This window comes from Bubalus kerabau, chromosome X (assembly GCF_029407905.1).
Source record: "Bubalus kerabau isolate K-KA32 ecotype Philippines breed swamp buffalo chromosome X, PCC_UOA_SB_1v2, whole genome shotgun sequence".
In the NCBI taxonomy this organism is placed as follows: Eukaryota; Metazoa; Chordata; class Mammalia; order Artiodactyla; family Bovidae; genus Bubalus; species Bubalus kerabau.
Window position 1 is genome coordinate 123,939,122 of NC_073647.1, and position 20,101 is coordinate 123,959,222.

General features: G+C 35.9%; 1 protein-coding gene across 1 annotated transcript in view; it reads right to left on the bottom strand.

The window, feature by feature from the left end:
- The window catches only part of LOC129640166 (cilia- and flagella-associated protein 47-like), a 136,483-nt gene that overhangs the window by 72,707 nt on the left and 43,675 nt on the right, over positions 1–20,101 (bottom strand). Inside the window, exons 5-6 of the mRNA XM_055565402.1 lie at positions 16,034–16,229; positions 5,941–6,150 (exon numbers count right to left, since the gene is read on the bottom strand). Of these exons, the coding sequence (XP_055421377.1) occupies positions 5,941–6,150; positions 16,034–16,164 (341 nt within the window). The 5' untranslated portion in view covers positions 16,165–16,229. The remainder of the gene's footprint in view (positions 1–5,940; positions 6,151–16,033; positions 16,230–20,101) is intronic.

The window sequence follows — 20,101 nt, forward strand, 5'->3', positions numbered from 1 at the left end:
TCTTTCTAACCCCACTCAGTCCTTCAAATCTCTCCTTAGATCCTATCCTCTTAGGGGAAGCTCTCCTTATCATCTTATTTATCACACTGAGACTTACTCATTCCCTCTCTGGCCTTCCCTGTGAACTTACCCTGCACTTATTCTTTTTCCTATGCCCTCCATCAATTATCACACACTTACCCTTTATCACAGACTTACTCTTTAGCAGGATTACTGTTTACTGTCTCTTTTCCCCCTGCCAAACTCTAAGTTCCACAAGGCAGGGATCATGCTGTGATTTCTGACATAACCCCTCTTGCTTAAATGGTGCCTGGTAGGTATCTGGTACATGGTACACATTCAATAAATATTTAAATTAAGGAGTGAATGACTAAATCTTTACTCACAATGTCAGACTGCTAATTGCTAATACTGTTAAAGATATCTGGGTGACTGAATTTCACAATGATTGTTCAAGACCACCCTTGACATTGGGTTGTGCAAACTGAACACCTGGACTTTTTTATTTTCCAGTTCCAAATTAAATGTTTATCACTTATCCAAAGTAGGTGTTATTATACACTTATTATGATTTATAAAAGTGTATCTTCCCCTTAGTTATTTTATATTGATGAATTCATTTTAAAGAGATTTAGAGGCCACCAGCAGACATTTTAGAAGTTCACTAACCTTACAATATAACAAACACCCCCATTCAAGGAGAATTATTTCTCAGAATGCTTTCCACAACTCTTATCTATGTAAGGAAATTTCTGTTTTTCAATTCAGGGGATATGTGCTGATTAATCTCCTAATTCTAGAGAGTATAGCTTATTTAAGACTTTTAGCTCAAAATATACTTAACATAATTATAAACTAAATTCCTCAGTACCTAAAGGCAATACAGAAACTAAATTGTTAAGTTCAGGGAAAAAAACATAAAACATAATCTAAATACTCAATAAGCCATTTTACTTATATAATTAATAGAATTATATATATTTCTTCATTCTCTCTCACAAACATATACACACACACCCCTACATTGTTACTTCATATGTCAAAAGTAACAATAAGGAAAGTCAGAAAGTAAAAAACATTTATGAGCACATGAGAAAGATATTAACCTAAAATAGACATTAATTCAAATAGCGGCAAGGAAAGGAACTGTATTTTACTACTGGGTTCCTTGACTCCCTCAAAAACCACTCTTTATAACATATAAGTAACTAAAGTAACTAAAAATGGACACAAAAATCCAACATTAAACTATAAACTTCTAAATAACACATATATTTGCTCAATAATAAGCACATGCTTTTTTTGTAGGAAAAGAAGATATTTCAATTTTTACAAGGAATGTGTTTTTCATTTTGAAATTTTATTTTTGTGAAATGTACAGTTTCAAAAGAACATACTTTAGCTGTTGTTTTGATACTGGGTTTCAATTTCACATACTGATTTGAAGTCTTTTGCAAACACTATTAATTTAAAATATCTAAAATATCTAAAATGAAATCTTGTCAGGACCCATATATAATAAATTTATTTTTATGTAAATATCTTCTGTAGGGTTGTTTATTGATGGTAGTTGTAAAACAGACCTCTTCAGTGAAACTATAAACTTTCACTTTACTCATGCTATAACTATGGAGACAATTTATGGACTTTTGCCTCATCAATAAATTAACACATCAATAGAAATAAATGAATGATATCATAAATTTCACTGAGCAGACTTGAATTACTATCATTACTAATCATCAAACATGGAATATTCATTAACATATTCTATTCAATGGATATTTCTTTATCAATTCCCTAATTCAGGAGCATATAGACTTTTTAAAACCTGTAACCCAAAATGCACTTTTAATTATTAACTAAATTTCTTGGTACTTAAGGGCAAAATAGAAACTAAAATGCGATTTACTTAAAAACAACATAATTATATATAGGTACTTATAAGACAGGTGTGTGCATGTGCCTGTGTGTGTGTGTGTGTGTGTGTGTGTGTTTATGAGAGAGTGAGAGAACGATGCAAAGGAATAGAATAAGAGGAAAATGCAAAGTTTCAATTTCTTATTCTTTGTAAAGTTTATATATGACATACAACAGTGCTACTCTCAAAAAAGAATACCTACCATAAAAACTTCTATACAATTCTATACAGTCAAAGTGGTGTTAAAACAAGGTGACTGAGTACATGATCATTGGTAACAGAAATCTGCTTCAAATTCCTGGCTCTTTCGCCTCACATATGAGTGAGCTTTAGCAAGTTATATCACACTATAGGCCTTATATCTCTTTTGTAAAAAAGAGATGCAGATCTAAAAGCATCCACATCTCAGAGCTGTTGTGTGGATTCCATGACATCTAGCCTATGACCTGGGATCTGACCTGTGTTAATTGATGGCTGCTGAAAGACGGATTAAATAAAGGGCAGAAATGGTAGGGACCTAACAGAGGCAAAAGATATTAAGAAGAGGTGGCAAGAATACACAGAAGAACTGTACAAAAAAGATCTTCATGACCCAGATAATCACGATGGTGTGATCACTCACCTAGAGCCAGACATCCTGGAATGTGAAGTCAAGTGGGCCTTAGAAAGCATCACTATGAACAAAGCTAGTGGAGGTGATGGAATTCCAGTTGAGCTATTTCAAATCCTGAAAGATGATGCTGTGAAAGTGCTGCACTCAATATATCAGCAAATTGGGAAAACTCAGCAGTGGCCACAGGACTGGAAAAGGTCAGTGTTCATTCCAATCCCAAAGAAAGGCAATGCCAAAGAATGCACAAACTACCGCACAATTGCACTCATCTCACACGCTAGTAAAGTAATGCTCAAAATTCTCCAAGCCAGGCTTCAGCAATACATGAACCGTGAACTTCCAGATGTTCAAGCTGGGTTTAGAAAAGGCAGAGGAACCAGAGATCAAATTGCCAACATCCGCAGGATCATGGAAAAAGCAAGAGAGTTCCAGAAAAACATCTATTTCTACTTTAATGACTATGCCAAAGCCTTTGACTGTGTGGATCACAGTGGAAAATTCTTCAAGAGATGGGAATACCAGACCACCTGACCTGCCTCTTGAGAAATCTGTATGCAGGTCAGGAAGCAACAGTTAGAACTGGACATGGAACAACAGACTGGTTCCAAATAGGAAAAAGAATATGTCAAGGCTGTATATTGTCACCCTGCTTATTGAACTTACATGCAGAGTACATCATGAGAAATGCTGGGCTGGAGGAAGCACAAGCTGGAATCAAGACTGCTGGGAGAAATATCAATAACCTCAGATATGCAGATGACACCACCCTTATGGCAGAAGGTGAAGAGAAACTAAAAAGCCTCTTGATGAAAGTGAAAGAGGAGAGTGAAAAAGTTAGTTTAAAGCTCAACATTCAGAAAACTAAGATCATGGCCATCCGGTCCCATCACTTCATGGCAAATCGAGGGGGAAACAGTGGAAACAGTAGCTGAGTATTTTGGGGGGCTCCAAAATCACTACAGATGGTGACTACAGCTATGAAATTAAAAGATGCTTATTCCTTGGAAGGAAAGTTATGACCAACCTAGATAGCATATTAGAAAGCAGAGACATTACTTTGTCAACAAAGGTCCATTTAGTCAAAGCTATGGTTTTTCCAATGGTCATGTATGGATGTGAGAGTTGGACTATAAAGAAAGCTGAGCACCGAAGAATTGATGCTTTTGAACTGTGGTGTTGGAGAAGACTCTTGAGAGTCCCTTGGACTGCAAGGAGATCCAAGCAGTCCATCCTAAAGGAAATTAGTCCTGAATATTCATTGGTAGGACTGATATTGAAGCTGAAACTCCAATACTTTGGCCCCTGATGTGAAGAGCTGACTCATTTGAAAAGACCATGATGCTGGGAAAGATTGAAGGCAGGAGAAGGGTTCAAAAGAGGATAAGATGGTTGGATGGCATCACCAACTCAATGGACACGAGTTTGGGTAAACTCCAAGAGTTGGTGATGGACAGGGAGGCCTGGCATGCTGCAGTCCATGGGATCGCAAAGAGTCAGACACAACTGAGAGACTGAACTTAACTGAATGATGAAAAGCAATAAAAGAACCAAAAGAATCAAATCTATTTCAAACAGTCAGAGGTGAAAGGGAGGCTCTTGAGGAAGTTCTTACTAGAAGACATAATTTATCTGAATAGAATCAAAATTACATAGTGAGAGAAAGGCAAAGACAGCTTTAGAGAATTAAGAAGAGAATGAAGAGCTGATCATATGCGCTATGGGAAACCAAATAAGGAGTTAACAGGGCATTAATAAAAGGATTTGCCAGTATTAAGGTTCCAGGGAATGTTTTTTTGTATATGGAAAATGCTTTTATAGCCCATGTATGATTTTTGAAGTTTCTAAATTAGTTTTAAAATCTCTACCTTATCTTAAACCCGCTGAAGATTGAAATGGAGTTTAAGGTAAGGGAAAAAGGGTGGGGAAATCTAGTGGAGAGTAAATGAGTCTCAAGGCTGAAAGGAAACGTACAACACAAAGAGACAAGAAAATCATCATGTTCAAATATATGACTCTCCTCTTTCTAGCGGCTGTTTTCAGGTCTCCTAACATCTTAGTTGCTGACTAGACATCAACACACTGTAACAGCGAAACCTATGCATACCTCTCTTAGAGGCAGTTGTACCACTGTCCAAGATGCCATCTAGTTCACACAGCATTTATTGAAACTCTTTCTTTCCTCACCCTGTGAATGCAGTCTGAGCCTTCATTACCTTTAAGGCATTCATGGAGAAGTTATTCATGATTTTTATTAGTGAGTTCAAAGGTACACGTTACTTAATGCTTTTGGCAAAGTGCAAATTTGTGGACTAGAGCAAAGTAAAGTTAAACTTCTATGAACAAGGTCAGCAACATACAAAAAGACAGAAGTATCCCAGGATGGAGGCCTAGAATTCAGTTCTTGATAGAAGTCTAAAGCAATGCCATTAAAAGAAGCTGCTGTTGTTTTTTAAATGTCAAGAAAAGATGGACTGCTAGCATGAAAAGAGAAAAATAGTCTGAGAGGTATAATTTAGGTAATTTTATCCATCAACATATGTGAGAAAGGGACGTAGCAGCTGGAGCTCAGAACTCCATGAGCCAGGTCCTGGATCCGGCCATGCTTTTCCTTGGATGCAACATTTCAGTACATCTGTATCTCACCCTTCTAATTCTTAATGCATGAATCAATCCTTTGACTATGAATATACTATATAATGACATCACTAAAAGTTAATAAATTATCACATGGAGTACATACTCATTTTTAGTATACAATTCACTCTACACCATGAACTTTTTTTTTTTTTTTTTAACACATGTCATTGCTCTATACATTCACCACTTGCCATCTGGCAAGTCAAATCATCTCAAGGTATAATGTAAAAGTGAAATTTCTGGTCCTACATCTTAAGAAATCTAGAAACATGGCTTAACCAAGGTGTATTTTAATTTCCTGAACCTGTCAAAGAAACATGTAACAAAATCATATTGTCTGGAAACTTGTTACGCTGATGTTTCTCATTTTCATTAAATAATACCCTAGCATTTACTTTGTGCCAGTTCCTGTACAATAACACAATAATAATTAACTCAATGAGTTTCTCATTATTAGAGAACAGACAGGTTCTGCTATGATCCCCATTTTACAGATGAGAGAACCAAGAGGCTAGGAAGATTACTTAACTTCACCAAAGTTAACAGAGCCAGGACTCAAATGCAGGCAGCCGAGCCCCAGAGTATATGCTGGCAGCCACCATCATGCTGTTTCTCATGAAAGCAACATTGCATTTGGAACTTAAAAAAAAAAGGTTATGTCCAAAGTCATTATTTTAGATGTCTTTTTTAACATTTTATAATAGCGTAGAATATAAACCTATTATTCTTCACTGTCAGATACAAAGGAATCTACATTTAAATATCTTACCAGTTATCTTTGCTATCGCAGAAAAGAACATTGGTGAAAAATGACACAGGTTTAGATGACTTGAAGCTGAGACGGCAGGTGAGCGCAGCATTAATTCCAATGGAAGAGCCCACAATGACTCTGTCTTTTGGAAAATTCACAGAAAGAGGTTGAATCTCATGACCATCAAGAAGCGTTGCTGGGGATAAGTGGACACTTAAAGTTGAATCCCTGTTTAAAATTAAAAAAAAAAGTAGCTGAAAGTATGTGCAAGTAATTGGGTTTAAATGTGCTTTCTTCTGTTTTTTGAATCATTAGAAAAATTAAAACAAATATTTACAATAACATACCCAACTCCTAAATATGTTTTTATATCATCTCTCATTTTCTGGTCACAATATAAGTAAAATTGATAATATGGTAATCTGCATGAGATGATGAAAAATTCATTTTGTCCTCTCAGGATTAAAAAACAGGGTTTAAATACCTGATCAAGTACAATGTGTTTTTAGTCACAGCCATGATAAAAACAGTATTGTCTAAAATATGTCCTAACAAAAATTTACTAAAAATCATCCCTTTAAAAGCTAAAGCTTCATTGGATGTAGACTAAGTATTACTAACAAATACATATACACATACCTATTTTTAATCTGCATACAGTTAAGCACTGTACATATGACATGAATATTTTTCAATCATTACTATTAAAATATTCTATTAATACTTGATGTTCACAGGCTCTACTACAAAGCCACAGTTATCAAGACAGTATGGTACTGGCACAAAGACAGAAATATAGATCAATGGAACAAAATAGAAAGCCCAGAGATAAATCCACGCACATATGGACACCTTATCTTCGACAAAGGAGGCAAGAATATACAATGGATTAAAGACAATCTCTTTAACAAGTGGTGCTGGGAACTCTGGTCAACCACTTGTAAAAGAATGAAACTAGAACACTTTCTAACACCATACACAAAAATAAACTCAAAATGGATTAAAGATCTCAACGTAAGACCAGAAACTATAAAACTCCTAGAGGAGAACATAGGCAAAACACTCTCTGACATACATCACAGCAGGATCCTCTATGACCCACCTCCCAGAATATTGGAAATAAAAGCAAAAATAAACAAATGGGACCTAATTAACCTTAAAAGCTTCTGCACATCAAAGGAAACTATTAGCAAGGTGAAAAGACAGCCTTCAGAATGGGAGAAGATAATAGCAAATGAAGCAACTGACAAACAACTAATCTCGAGAATATACAAGCAACTCCTACAGCTCAACTCCAGAAAAATAAATGACCCAATCAAAAAATGGGCCAAAGAACTAAATAGACATTTCTCCAAAGAAGACATAAAGATGGCTAACAAACACATGAAAAGATGCTCAACATCACTCATTATCAGAGAAATGCAAATCAAAACCACTATGAGGTACCATTTCACACCAGTCAGAATGGCTGCAATCCAAAAGTCTACAAGTAATAAATGCTGGAGAGGGTGTGGAGAAAAGGGAACCCTCTTACACTGTTGGTGGGAATGCAAACTAGTGCAGCCACTATGGAGAACAGTGTGGAGATTCCTTAAAAAACTGGAAATAGACATGCCTTATGATCCAGCAATCCCACTGCTGGGCATACACACTGAGAAAACCAGAAGGGAAAGAGACACGAGTACGCCAATGTTCATCGCAGCACTGTTTATAATAGCCAGGACATGGAAGCAACCTAGATGTCCATCAGCAGATGAATGGATAAGAAAGCTGTGGTACATATACACAATGGAGTATTATTCAGCCATTAAAAAGAATACATTTGAATCAGTTCTAATGAGGTGGATGAAACTGGAGCCTATTATACAGAGTGAAGTAAGCCAGAAAGAAAAACACCAATACAGTATACTAACGCATATATATGGAATTTAGAAAGAGGGTAACAATAACCCTGTGTACGAGACAGCAAAAGAGACACTGATGTATAGAACAGTCTTATGGACTCTGTGGGAGAGGGAGAGGGTGGGAAGATTTGGGAGAATGGCATTGAAACATGTAAATATCATGTATGAAATGAGTTGCCAGTCCAGGTTCGATGCACGATACTGGATGCTTGGGGCTGGTGCACTGGGACGACCCAGAGGGATGGAATGGGGAGGGAGGAGGGAGGAGGGTTCAGGGTGGGGAACACATGTATACCTGTGGCGGATTCATTTTGATATTTGGCAAATCTAATACAGTTATGTAAAGTTTAAAAATAAAATAAAATTAAAAAAAAAAAAAAAAAAAAAATACTTGATGTTCACATACTTCATTATATACTATATACTATACATTTCATTATATACTATATGTACTATATACTATACTAAGACTATATACTAATCCTAATTATACTATACTAATATGTACTATACTATATATACTAATATACTATATAGTATACTATACACTATATTTCATTTACTATAATTTAGCCAGGTTAAAGTGTTTGTGATTTTTAATAGCATAGTATATAGTACCCACTTCTTTTTTAAGGTTTATTTATTTATTTATTTATAGCTATGCTTGGTCTTGGTTGCTGTGTGGGCTTTCTCTAGGTGTGAAGAGTGGGAGCCACTCTCTAGTTGGGGTGTGTGAGCTTCTCATTGTGGTGGTTTCTCTTGTTGCAGAGCATGTGCTCTGGGTGCACAGGCTTCAACAAATGCAGCCTGTGGGTTCTAGCACACTGGCTCAGTAGTTTGTGGCACATGGGCTTAACTGTTCTGCGGCATGTGGGATCTTCCAGCACCAGGGATCAAACCAGCGTCCTGTATATTACAAGGTGAATTCTTTATCACTGGACCACCAGGGAAGCCCTATTCAGTTCAGTTCAGTTGCTCAGTCGTGTCAGACTCTTTGCGACCCTGTGAACTGCAGTACGCCAGGCCTCCTGTCCATCACCAACTCCCAGAGTTCACCCAAACCCATGTCCATAGAGTCGGTGATGCCATACAACCATCTCATCCTTTGTCTCCCCTTCTCCTCCTGCCCTCAATCTTTCCCAGCATCAGGGTCTTTTCAAATGAGTCAGCTCTTTGTATCAGGTGGCCTAATATTGGAGTTTCAGCTTCAACATCAGTTGTTCCAATGAACACCCAGGGCTGATCTCCTTTAGGATGGACTGGTTGGATCTCCTTGCAGTCCAAGGGACTCGCAAGAGTCTTCTCCAACACCACAGTTCAAAAGCATCAATTCTTTGGTGCTCAGCTTTCTTTATAGTCCAACTCTCACATCCATACATGACCACTGGAAAAACCATAGCCTTAACTAGACGGACCTTTGTTGACAAAGCAATGTCTCTGCTTTTTAATAATGTTGTCTAGGCTGGTCATAACTTTCCTTCCAAGGAGTAAGCATCTTTTAATTTCATGGCTACAATCACCATCTGTATATTGCAAGGCGAATTCTTAACCACTGGACCACCAGGGAAGCCCTATTATTCACTTCTAATTTTAATTCATACTTGATAACTTTTAGCTGTCAATAAATATTTCACTGTATTACTTTGCTTTATTATATATGCAGGTTCATATAGCAAATAAGATATGCTATCAAATGTGAATCCTATTTCCCTAGTATTTTAATTAGAATGATTATTCTGCTAATTAACTAGAAAAAGTAAAACAAGCTCTCAACTTGAACTAGTTTAAACTCATATGGTTCACTGGATAAAACATGAAAAAGCAGTTTATAAATCAGGTTTGAGTCCAATTCTGTTGCTAATTAACTAAATGTCTTTGGATAAGTCATTAATACTATTAGTTCTATTGCATATATAATAAGAAAAGGCTACAGTCCCTTTTACATGTTCATTATATCATATTAAGACTCTGATTTTAACTTGAAGTAGTTTTAAAATTGATACCATTATACATTAATTCAAAAGCTGAAAGAGTAAAGATTAATTCATATATGAGACAATGTTTGTTGTCAAAAAAAAGTAATTTCTAGAACAATATAATTCAAGTCATTTTTATTTCCTATTCAAGCAACAGAGTTTACTATCTACTTATAAGATTGGATCTTGAAAAAACTGTGACTCCCAGAGTTGCCAAGTTAATGTTGAAGAACTATACTCTCTCACAAAATGGCATTTAGAGCAATTCCCTGAGGCACAAGTAAGCACTCATCATATCTTGTAAGCCAAATGTTAGAAGCCAATGGCCATTCTATGCTTTTCAACTTTGATGATTTTCATTGATTTCTGTCACACTCAGAACTTGTTTTCTCTGGATCTCAGAATGATTAACTGCAAAATAAAGTACTGAACTAGAGAAGCTCTGAGGTGGGTCTAAGATTTGGTAGTTTACGAAAATAATGGTACACAAATCCCCACAATTTATATATTTTTAACATGTCAACTGACCACTCTTTACATCTATTACTTTATATCTATAAAGAGGCATACATTTTTAAATATAAATTTGTTTAATTGTCCTTTTTTGCCATTTTATATACAGGATATCAATATATGCAGCCTTCTTTGACTTTCTTTTAATTAATCTCAGTATGTTTTCTAAGATTCCTAATACAGTTGTCTTATTAAAATTCCTCCACATCACAGATATAGAATATTCATTCAAGTGCATATATATCACAAATTAATTATACCCTCACATGTCACTGGACATTTGTGTAGTTCCCAGATTTCACTATTCTGAATAATACAACTATGAATAATTTCAAACATACCTTGTAGTACACATGTGCAAGAGTTTTTCTTTTAAGTATAGTTTATTTGCAATGTTATATTATTTTCAGATGTACAGCATACTGATTCAATACTTATGTTATTATAAAATATTAGTTATATTTCCTGTGTTGTAAAATATATCTTTGTAGCTTATTTATTTTATACATAGTGGTTTGTACCTTTTAATCCGCTTCCCTTATCTTGACCCTTCCCCATCACTATTTTTTCCTCTGTATCTATAAATCTGTTTCTCTTTTGTTATATTCATTTGTTTTATTTTTTAGATTTTACATATAAGTGAAAAGATACAGTATCTGTCTTTGTCTGACTTACTTCACTAAGCATAATACGTTCCAGGCCCATTCATGTTTGCTGTGAATGGTAAAATTTAATTCTTTTTTATGGCCAAATAATATCCCATTGAATATGTAAAATATATACACATCTTCTTTATCCATTAGTCTATCGATGGGCACTCAGGTTGCTCCCATACCTTGGCTATTATAAATAATGTTGCTATGAACACTGGGGTGCATGTATCTTTTTGAATTAGCATTTTTGTTTTCTTTGGATATATACCCAGATGTGGAATTACTGAATCATATGATAGCTCTATTTTTAATTTTTTGAGGACCCAACATGCTGTGTGCCATAGTGGCTGCAGCAATGTCCACTCCCACCAACCGTGAACTAGAGTTCCCTTTTCTCCATATCCTTGGCAACATTTACTATTCATTGCCTTTTTGACAACAGCCATTCTGATAAGTATGAGGTGATACCTCATTGTGGTTTTGATTTGCATTTCCCTGATGAATTTTTCTTGTATATACTGTGAAGTGGAAATGTTGGGCTGTGAAATATGCAGATATTACACCTTACATAGTATTATCTACTATGTTCTTATTCATTGATACTCTAACTGGTAGCCTGACTTCCTAACGATTGCCTATCTAGGACAAGCAAAATGATATCTTGCTGTAGTCACTAATTCTTACTTTCAAGTTTACAAAGAGGTCAATTACTGTATATTTTTTCATGTGTTTTATATTTTATCTGTGAAATATCTATTGAAACTTTTTGCCAACATTTCTGTTATTTGGTATTTTTTCTGATTAATTCTTACCAGCTATTTATTTTACTGTTAGCATAATTTTAAGTCATGTTTAAGAAATCTTTCCCTAGCTACAGACATTAAAATTGTTTTCTTTTTTTACATTTTGCCTTTTAATCGATGTGTAATGAATTTTCATGTATTAAGTAGACAGGAATCCAGTTTGAACTATTTTATACAGTTAATTATCTCAGCACCATTTATTGAATAGTAATCTTTTTTCTCCAAAGATCTATACTGCCTTTGTCATATATTCAGTATCTGTCCATGTGTGGGCCATTTTCAAGTCTACTGGATTCCTTTGCTCATTTAATCTATCACTGCACCACTGTGACATTGATTCACTCTTGGTATTTGGGCAGGCAAGCCTATCTCACCTTCTTCTTCTTCAGGGGTGGTGTGGCTATTCTTGACCCTTGATTTTTCCATATAAGATTTAGAATTTTACTTGTCAATCTTGATGAAAATTTTTATTTGAATTTTTATTGCAGTTGCATGAAAAATCTAAGTTGATTTGTGGAGAACTGTGCTTTTTAAAATCCTGAATATCACAATTCATGAATATGGTGTAAATCTTCATTTATTTATGAGTTCTTCGATTTAAGATTTATAATTTTATCCATATAGTCACATACAATTCTTCCTATTACCTTCAATTGTTAATGTTTTTAAGGATAGTAGTTTTACAGTTGCATGTTCTAAATGTTGTGTGCTGAAATACTATTGAACCTTAAATATTGGACTTACATTTGTTTAACTTGATAAATGATCTTCATAGCTTTAAATATCTGTGTATAAATTCTTTTCATTTCCTATATGGAAAATCTCCTAATCAACAGATAATGCTGGTTCTGAAGCTTATTTTCCTATCCTCACATATTTTATTTTTCTTAATTCCAGCATGGACTAGGTTCTCTATTAAAACATGTTCGAAAGACAGTGATAATAGGCATCCTTGCCTTTTCTATTTTATTTAAAGGCAATTTATTTATATTCCAATATCCATAATAATGTCTCCTCTAGGTTTATGACAGAAAACTTTGCCAACTTAAATAACTTCTCTTTTATTACTGTTTAAGAGTTTTATAAATTATTTTTGAATTCTGTGAAATTCTTTTTTTCCCTGCATCTATGGAAATGATCATAATCACTATTTTAATGTAATGTAAATCAATATTTTAACTTGGTGGTTCTCAACTAGGAATGGTTTTGCTCCCAAGGAGAAATGTAGCAATGTGTGGAGACATTTTATTATTTTTTTTTCTTTCACAACTGTGGGGTTGGGGGGGGGAGGCTGCTTAATATCCTATAAAGTATAGGAGAGACTTTAATAAAAAAAAAAGGAATTATTATTGTCAAAATATCAAGAGTTCTGAAGTTGAGAAACCCCACTTTATTTTAATCTTTTTGTCCTTACATTTCATAAATACTTTTTAAAATAGGAAGTTATAATTTTTTCTTATTCCCTCTATGAGCCTCTGTCTTTTAACTGGTCGATTTATTTACATTCCATTGCATTACTCAGTTATTTCGAGTTTTTGCCATCATTTTTGTTCAGTTTCCCCTTCATTTAAAAAGTGTGTTTCTCTTGTAAAGTTAACTGAAGTTTTGTCTGTTTCTATGTTTAGGTTTAATGGATGCCCTTAAAATTTAACCTTACATGCTTTATTTTAAAATTTCTAAAAGTTATATTAGGTTCATTTTCCAATCTATATTATAGAATCCCATGTTAATTACTAATTTTTATAATGCCATCTTTTATTTTTTTAACAAATTATTTATACTTTATATCTGATAAATCCAATATCTGAATTACTTAAGAGTCTAAATCTTAAGACTGCTTGTGCTGACTCTAAGTTATGATGTCTTCCCTCCTGGTGAGTTTTGTAATGCTTGACACTGCTCCTGTCTAGCTGTTAGCAATCTGTGAAAACTGAAATATAGGCCAAAATTGAGGATGGCTTCATTTTAAGTAGAAATTCCAGTTCACTTTGTGAACAGGAGTATCAATATAATTTGGAAACTTATTAGAAATACAAATTACGATATCCCATTCCAGGCTTACTGAATCATAAATTCTAGATATAGGATCTAAAAACCTCTGCTTTTGAAAAATCCATCAGAAAATTCTGAGATATATATATATATATATATATATATATATATATATATATATATATAAAAACATGGTATTTACAACATGGTATTTAACTCATTCAAAGCCAGAAGTATACCATCTCTTTGACTTTTCTCTCTCACCTGATTAAATTTGATTCACCCATGATTGTCTTCCTTTTGCATACTCAAATTCCATTAGCTAGGAAGACTAGCTAATATATATATGTGATATATATATATATTATATATATATCTCAAAGTTTAAGAACCACTGATCTAGAGAAGATTTGCTTGTTTCTACTGAAAGATAGAAGGACTTACTGACATGGAATCATTTTAGCCTCTTCCAGTGTCCCTGGATTAATCCAGGAATCTGAGATTAAGTTTTCCTATCTTGAAATTGTCTTAAAATTTAAAAACAAGCCTACCCTTGGTATGTTAATCCAGTTCACCGCTCCTACTTTGGTTTCAGCTTATAAGTATGTATTGTTTTGGTTTGCTCTCAGTCCTTTAGAAGCCTCCCACACTTCTCAGTACTCCAACAGTTTTATACATGCACACACACACACATACACAATCACAAGCTCTGTTTCGTAATGTGAGGACTCATAATGTATCTAGTCCAATAGAGTACTGGGGCTTGAGCTGCTTATCAATTTTTTAAAAATGCAAACAGATGATATTTCTCTATAGCATGTGCACTATGATAGGCAGAATTCTGTGATGGCCACCAAGAGTCCTGTTCCTTGGTGTATAAACTGCATAATTTCCATTCCTTGGGTGGCAGAACCTATAAATATGATGAGACACTTACTTTGATGATTGCTGCTGCTGCTAAGTAGCTTCAGTCGTGTCCGACTCTGTGCGACCCCATAGATGGAAGCCCACCAGGCTCCCCCATCCCTGGGATTCTCCAGGCAAGAACACTGGAGTGGGTTGCCATTTCCTTCTCCAATGCATGAAAGTGAAAAGTGAAAGTGAAATCGTTCAGTCGTGTCTGACTCTTAGCGACCCCATGGACTGCAGCCTACCAGGCTCCGCCGTCCATGGGATTTTCCAGGCAAGAGAACTAGAGTGAGGTGCCATCGCCTTCTCAAACTTTGATGATTAAGTTATGCTATATGGCAATGGTAAAGGGAAGTTCCATATGTAATGACGATCCCTAGCTAATGGAATTTGAGTATGCAAAAGGGAGACAATCATGGGTGAATCAAATTTAATCAGGTGAGAGAGAAAAGTCAAAGAGATGGTGTACTTCTGGCTTTGAATGGGTTAAATACCACGTTGTAAGAAGGGAACCACATGTCTAGGGCTTGCTGCTGCTGCTGTTAAGTTGCTTCAGTCGTGTCCGACTCTGTGCGACCCCATGGATGGCAGCCCACTAGGCTCCCCTGTCCCTGGGATTCTCCAGGCAAGAACACTGGAGTGGGTTGCCATTTCCTTCTCCAATGCATGAAAGTGAAAAGTGAAAGTGAAGTCACTCAGTCGTGTCCGACTCTTAGCGACCCCATGGACTGCAGCCCACCAGGCTCCTCCGTCCATGGGACTTTCCAGGCAAGAGTACTGGAGTGGGGTGCCATCACCTTCTCCGGTCTAGGACTTGAGGGTGGCCCATAAGAGCTGAGAGTTGCCCAAGCAAACAGCCAGCAAAAAAAAAAAAAAAAAAATGACGCCGGAGTCCTACAACTACAAGGATTAATTCTGCCAACTTGGAGGAGGACTGAGTCACAGATGATGCGCTGCTGTAGTGCACACCTGATTTCTGCCTACCGAGATCTTAAGCAGTGAACACTAAACTAACCGGGACTACTGACCACCGATGAAACTTGAGAACAAATTCATATTTTAAAAGGCACTAGATCTGTGGTAATTGGTCATGGAGTAAAAGAAAAGTAATACACTGAAGTTTTAAGCTTGCTTCTTAAATCACAAAATTAGACATAGCAAAAATTTTTATAAGAAAATTTAAAAACTGAGATAACTAAATGAGCTCTTGGGGGGTATTTTTAATTTAAATATACAGTTAAATATTTTAAAAGTTCACTCCATCTATAGAAACAGTCAGACATTGCTCATGACTCGTATAACACAGACAGAAACAAAAAAGTACTTGAAGAAGATGTGGTAAATTCACATTAGGTGTTTACCTGAAATAGTTCTGAGGTAAAATGTTGACATCCATCACAGCTGGTACATCCAAAGGAACAGGAGTAAAAAATACGAAAGGAGGAACAAATAATAACTTGGGTGATTTTATCTTTCCAACCAGATGTAACATTCGATAGCAAACTGGATGATCATTTAAATGAATAGGGATATCAGCTGTGTATTCTCTAGGCTGTTCTAATGAAAGAAAAACATTTTTAAAGTATTTTAGATTAGTATACACACAGCAAAAAATTTATATAATTTAAACCTTACTAAATATTAAGATGTACTATGAAGTTACAGTTTAGTGGAGCAGAATAGATTACCTGGAAACTGAATTTATCCTGCTAAGGAACTTAAGACATGTAATGAGGTGTCACGGAAATAAAACTCTTTTAAAGAGCACTCTGTGTAGAAATAGAGCATGTTCCCTTAAAACAGATTTTCATTATTATCGGAAAATACATATACTGTGGGGACACAGTACAACAAGACTTCTATTTTTTAACTGCTTTCTGTGCCTTAACAGGAGCTACCCATCTCTTTAATATAGGCAGTATGAAGATGAGGTCAGATAACTGCTGTAAGGATCTTAGGGGACTACTGAGAAAAGGATATACTGAGAGGAATCAAACATGCTTTCTCTCAGATTTTTAGGTTTATGACAGGCTGTTAGGATTGACTGGTTAATCTCACCTCATAGGAAAAGATAGCAAATTACCACGTGGCAACTCACAGGAGGAAAGGCAGTTTGTGCTGGAGAAAAGGGCTCAGCACAGAGGCAGCAGGCTGGTCTCCGACAACAGGTGCCAATGTCTTTTAAGACTCAAATCTCCAAACATAAATCTCATAGGCAGAAAAATATGATCTTGTGAGTATGAACTCAATGTTGTATTTTAGAATTCAAAAACTTACTGAATTCTGATTTTTGAATGGGCTGCTTTGAGATTATTTCTGGGTTTCAGAAAATTTAAAGGTTTCTGGGGTAATGGAGAATGAGGCTCCTTATATAATCTAAGACCACTGTGGCTTCAATAATGTATGTTTTTAAGCCCAGGTATGCCTTCTCTCTCACCTAAGAGGTAATTTATTTAAAAGTGTTATAGGCATGCTTGATTTTTTAAGAGTTAGGATTGTATCCTATGGAGGGAACCAACGGATCTGACTGCATGGGCTCAGTCTCACACTGAAAAAAAAAAGTCAAATGGAAATTTTTCTTATTTCCATCTAAATGATCCAGACCACTTCATCTGGATATAAATGTTCATTTGGGACATAAAGGCAAAGCTCTGAATAGAAATACAGATGGTAGCTTTGGCTGGACTAGTTTTTATGCTATTTCTTTTAGTACCAGACACATTAGAAACTAAGAAGAAATTCACAGAAATATACAACGAGACCTAATAAGTTTTACAAAGTAAACTTTAGATTGCAGGGAATATTTGATGCTTTCTATCATATTTTCAGAGTTCTAAACAGAGGGAATACAAAATAAAAAGATTTTTAAAGTCTACTAATCACAGTATCTGATGTCTTCTCTCTCACCTATAAATCTACACTGAATATACAAGGCCAGGATAAAAGGTATGCTGGATGTACATTTACTGCAACACTGTCTTACAGAATATTACTGAGAGAGAACACACAGCTTAATGAATTCTTAAGACCTTAAAAGTAGTAACAGGTTCTTATACTGCCTTTTCTACTATTGACATAGCTAATCACTGGTATTAGATTGCCAGTAGTGTAAAATATGGTAGTGTCCGAGAGATCCCGATGCAAGTGATTTACTGAGGGAGTGCTCTCAGAGGAACCTGTGGGTAAAGGAGGGAAGCAGAATAGGGAAGGGCAAGAAGCTATGAGAAGGTGTCGTTTTAGAATACAGACTCAACCTGATCTCATGGGGTCAGATGGGGTGCAGGGGTGGGGAGTGGGTTGGGTTAGCTGATAGACTAGTGTTGGTTAGACTTAATTTCCTAGGTATCTGTGCATGAGGCATCTTCCTGTTCAGTTCAGTTGCTCAGTCATGTCCGACTCTTTGCGACCCCATGAACTGCAGCAAACCAGGCCTCCCTGTCCATCACCAACTCCCGGAGTCCACCCAAACCCATGTCCATTGTGTCAGTGATGCCAACTAACCATCTCATCCTCTATCATCCCCTTCTCCTCCTGCCCTCAATCTTTCCCAGCATCAGGGTCTTTTCAAATGAGTCAGCTCTCCACATCAGGTGGCCAAAGTATTGGAGTTTCAGCTTCAACATCAGTCCCTCCAATGAACACCCAAGACTGATCTCTTTTAGGATGGACTGGTTTGATATGCTTGCAGTCCAAGGGACTCTCAAGAGTCTTCTCCAACACCACAGTTTAAAAGCATCAATTCTTCTGCTCTCAGCTTTCTTATAGTCCAACTCTCACATGACTACTAGAAAAACCATAGCCTTGACTAGACAGATCTTTGTTGACACAATAACGTCTCTGCTTTTTAATATGTTGTCTAGGTTGGTCATAACTTTCCTTCCAAGGAGTAAGCGTCTTTTAATTTCATGGCTGCAATCACCATCTGCAGTGATTTTGGAGCCCAGAAAAATAAAGTCAGCCACTGTTTCCACTGTTTCCCCATTGATTTGCCATGAAGTGATGGGACCAGATGCCATGATCTTAGTTTTCTGAATGTTGAGCTTCAAGCAGGGATGCTATATTGGAGCAAAGTTTTTGCATACTATCGACAAAAACTTGGTATTTATCTCAATTATATTTTAAAAACTAAGATGTTAGTTGTATTTTTCAGGAAAATCACCATGAAAATACCTCAAAATTTGTGAAAGAAATAAGAGAAGTAAAATGTTAAACTAAAAGACATACAGAAATCAAATAACAAAAAGATGTAAATCTTTCCTTCACTTCATTAGTAATTAATCAGTAAAAGTAAAGTAATTCAATACAGCAACAAAAAGGCTGAGATAAGTAAAATTTAGATTAAAAAAAAAAATCCAGGGCCTCCCTGAAAACTATTGAGCCTATGCTCTAGAGCCCAGGAACCACAACTACTGAGCCCTCACACCTCAGCTACTGAAACCACCTCAATGAGAAGCCCATGTAACTGCAACTGGAGAGTATCTCTCACTCCACAACTACAGAAAGCTCACAGAGCAACAAAGACCCAGCATAGCCAAAAATAAATAAATTATAAAAATAAAAACAATCCAAATTCATGTCATCTACAGGAGATATTTTTAGATTCAAAAAACAATTCAGTTGAAAGTAAAAGGACAGAGAAATAATATACATGCAAGTAGCAACTAAAAGAGAACTGCAGTGACTACAACAATAACAGAAAATAAATATTAAGAAAAGAATTGCTACTATAGACGAATAAGGGTGCTATATGTACTAATAACAGGATAAGCTATCAAGAAGGAATGTGAAGTAGTGAAGTGAAGTGAAAGTTGCTCAGTTGTGTCCAACTCTTTTTGACCCCACGGACTATACAGTTCATGGAATTCTCCAGGCCAGAATACTGGAGTGGGTAGCCTTTGCCTTCTCCAGGGGATCTTCCCAACTCAGGGATCGAACCCAGGTCTCCCACATTGCCGGCAGATTCTTTACCAGCCGAGCCACAAGGGAAGCCCGAGAATACTGGAGTGGGTAGCCTATCCCTTCTCCAGAGGATCCTCCCAATCTAGGAACTGAACCAGGGTCTCCTGCATTGCAGGCGGATTATTTATCAACTGAGCTATCAGGGAAGCCCATCAAGAATATAAAACAATTATAAACATATATGTACTTAACAGAGCCACAAAGTACTTAAGAAAAATCTGACAGAATTGAAAGGAGAAATAAATAATTAAATAAAAACCCTTTAAAACTTCAACACACCACTCTCAATTGTGGGAAAGTCAAGTAGGTAGATCACTAAAGGAATAAAAAGACTTAAACAACATTATAAATGAAGTAGACCTAACACACATCTATGGAACATTTCCTCTAACAAAATCAAAATACATAAACTTCTCAAGTGTATGTGGAACATTCTCTTGGGTAGATCATATTTTAGGGTATAAGGTGAT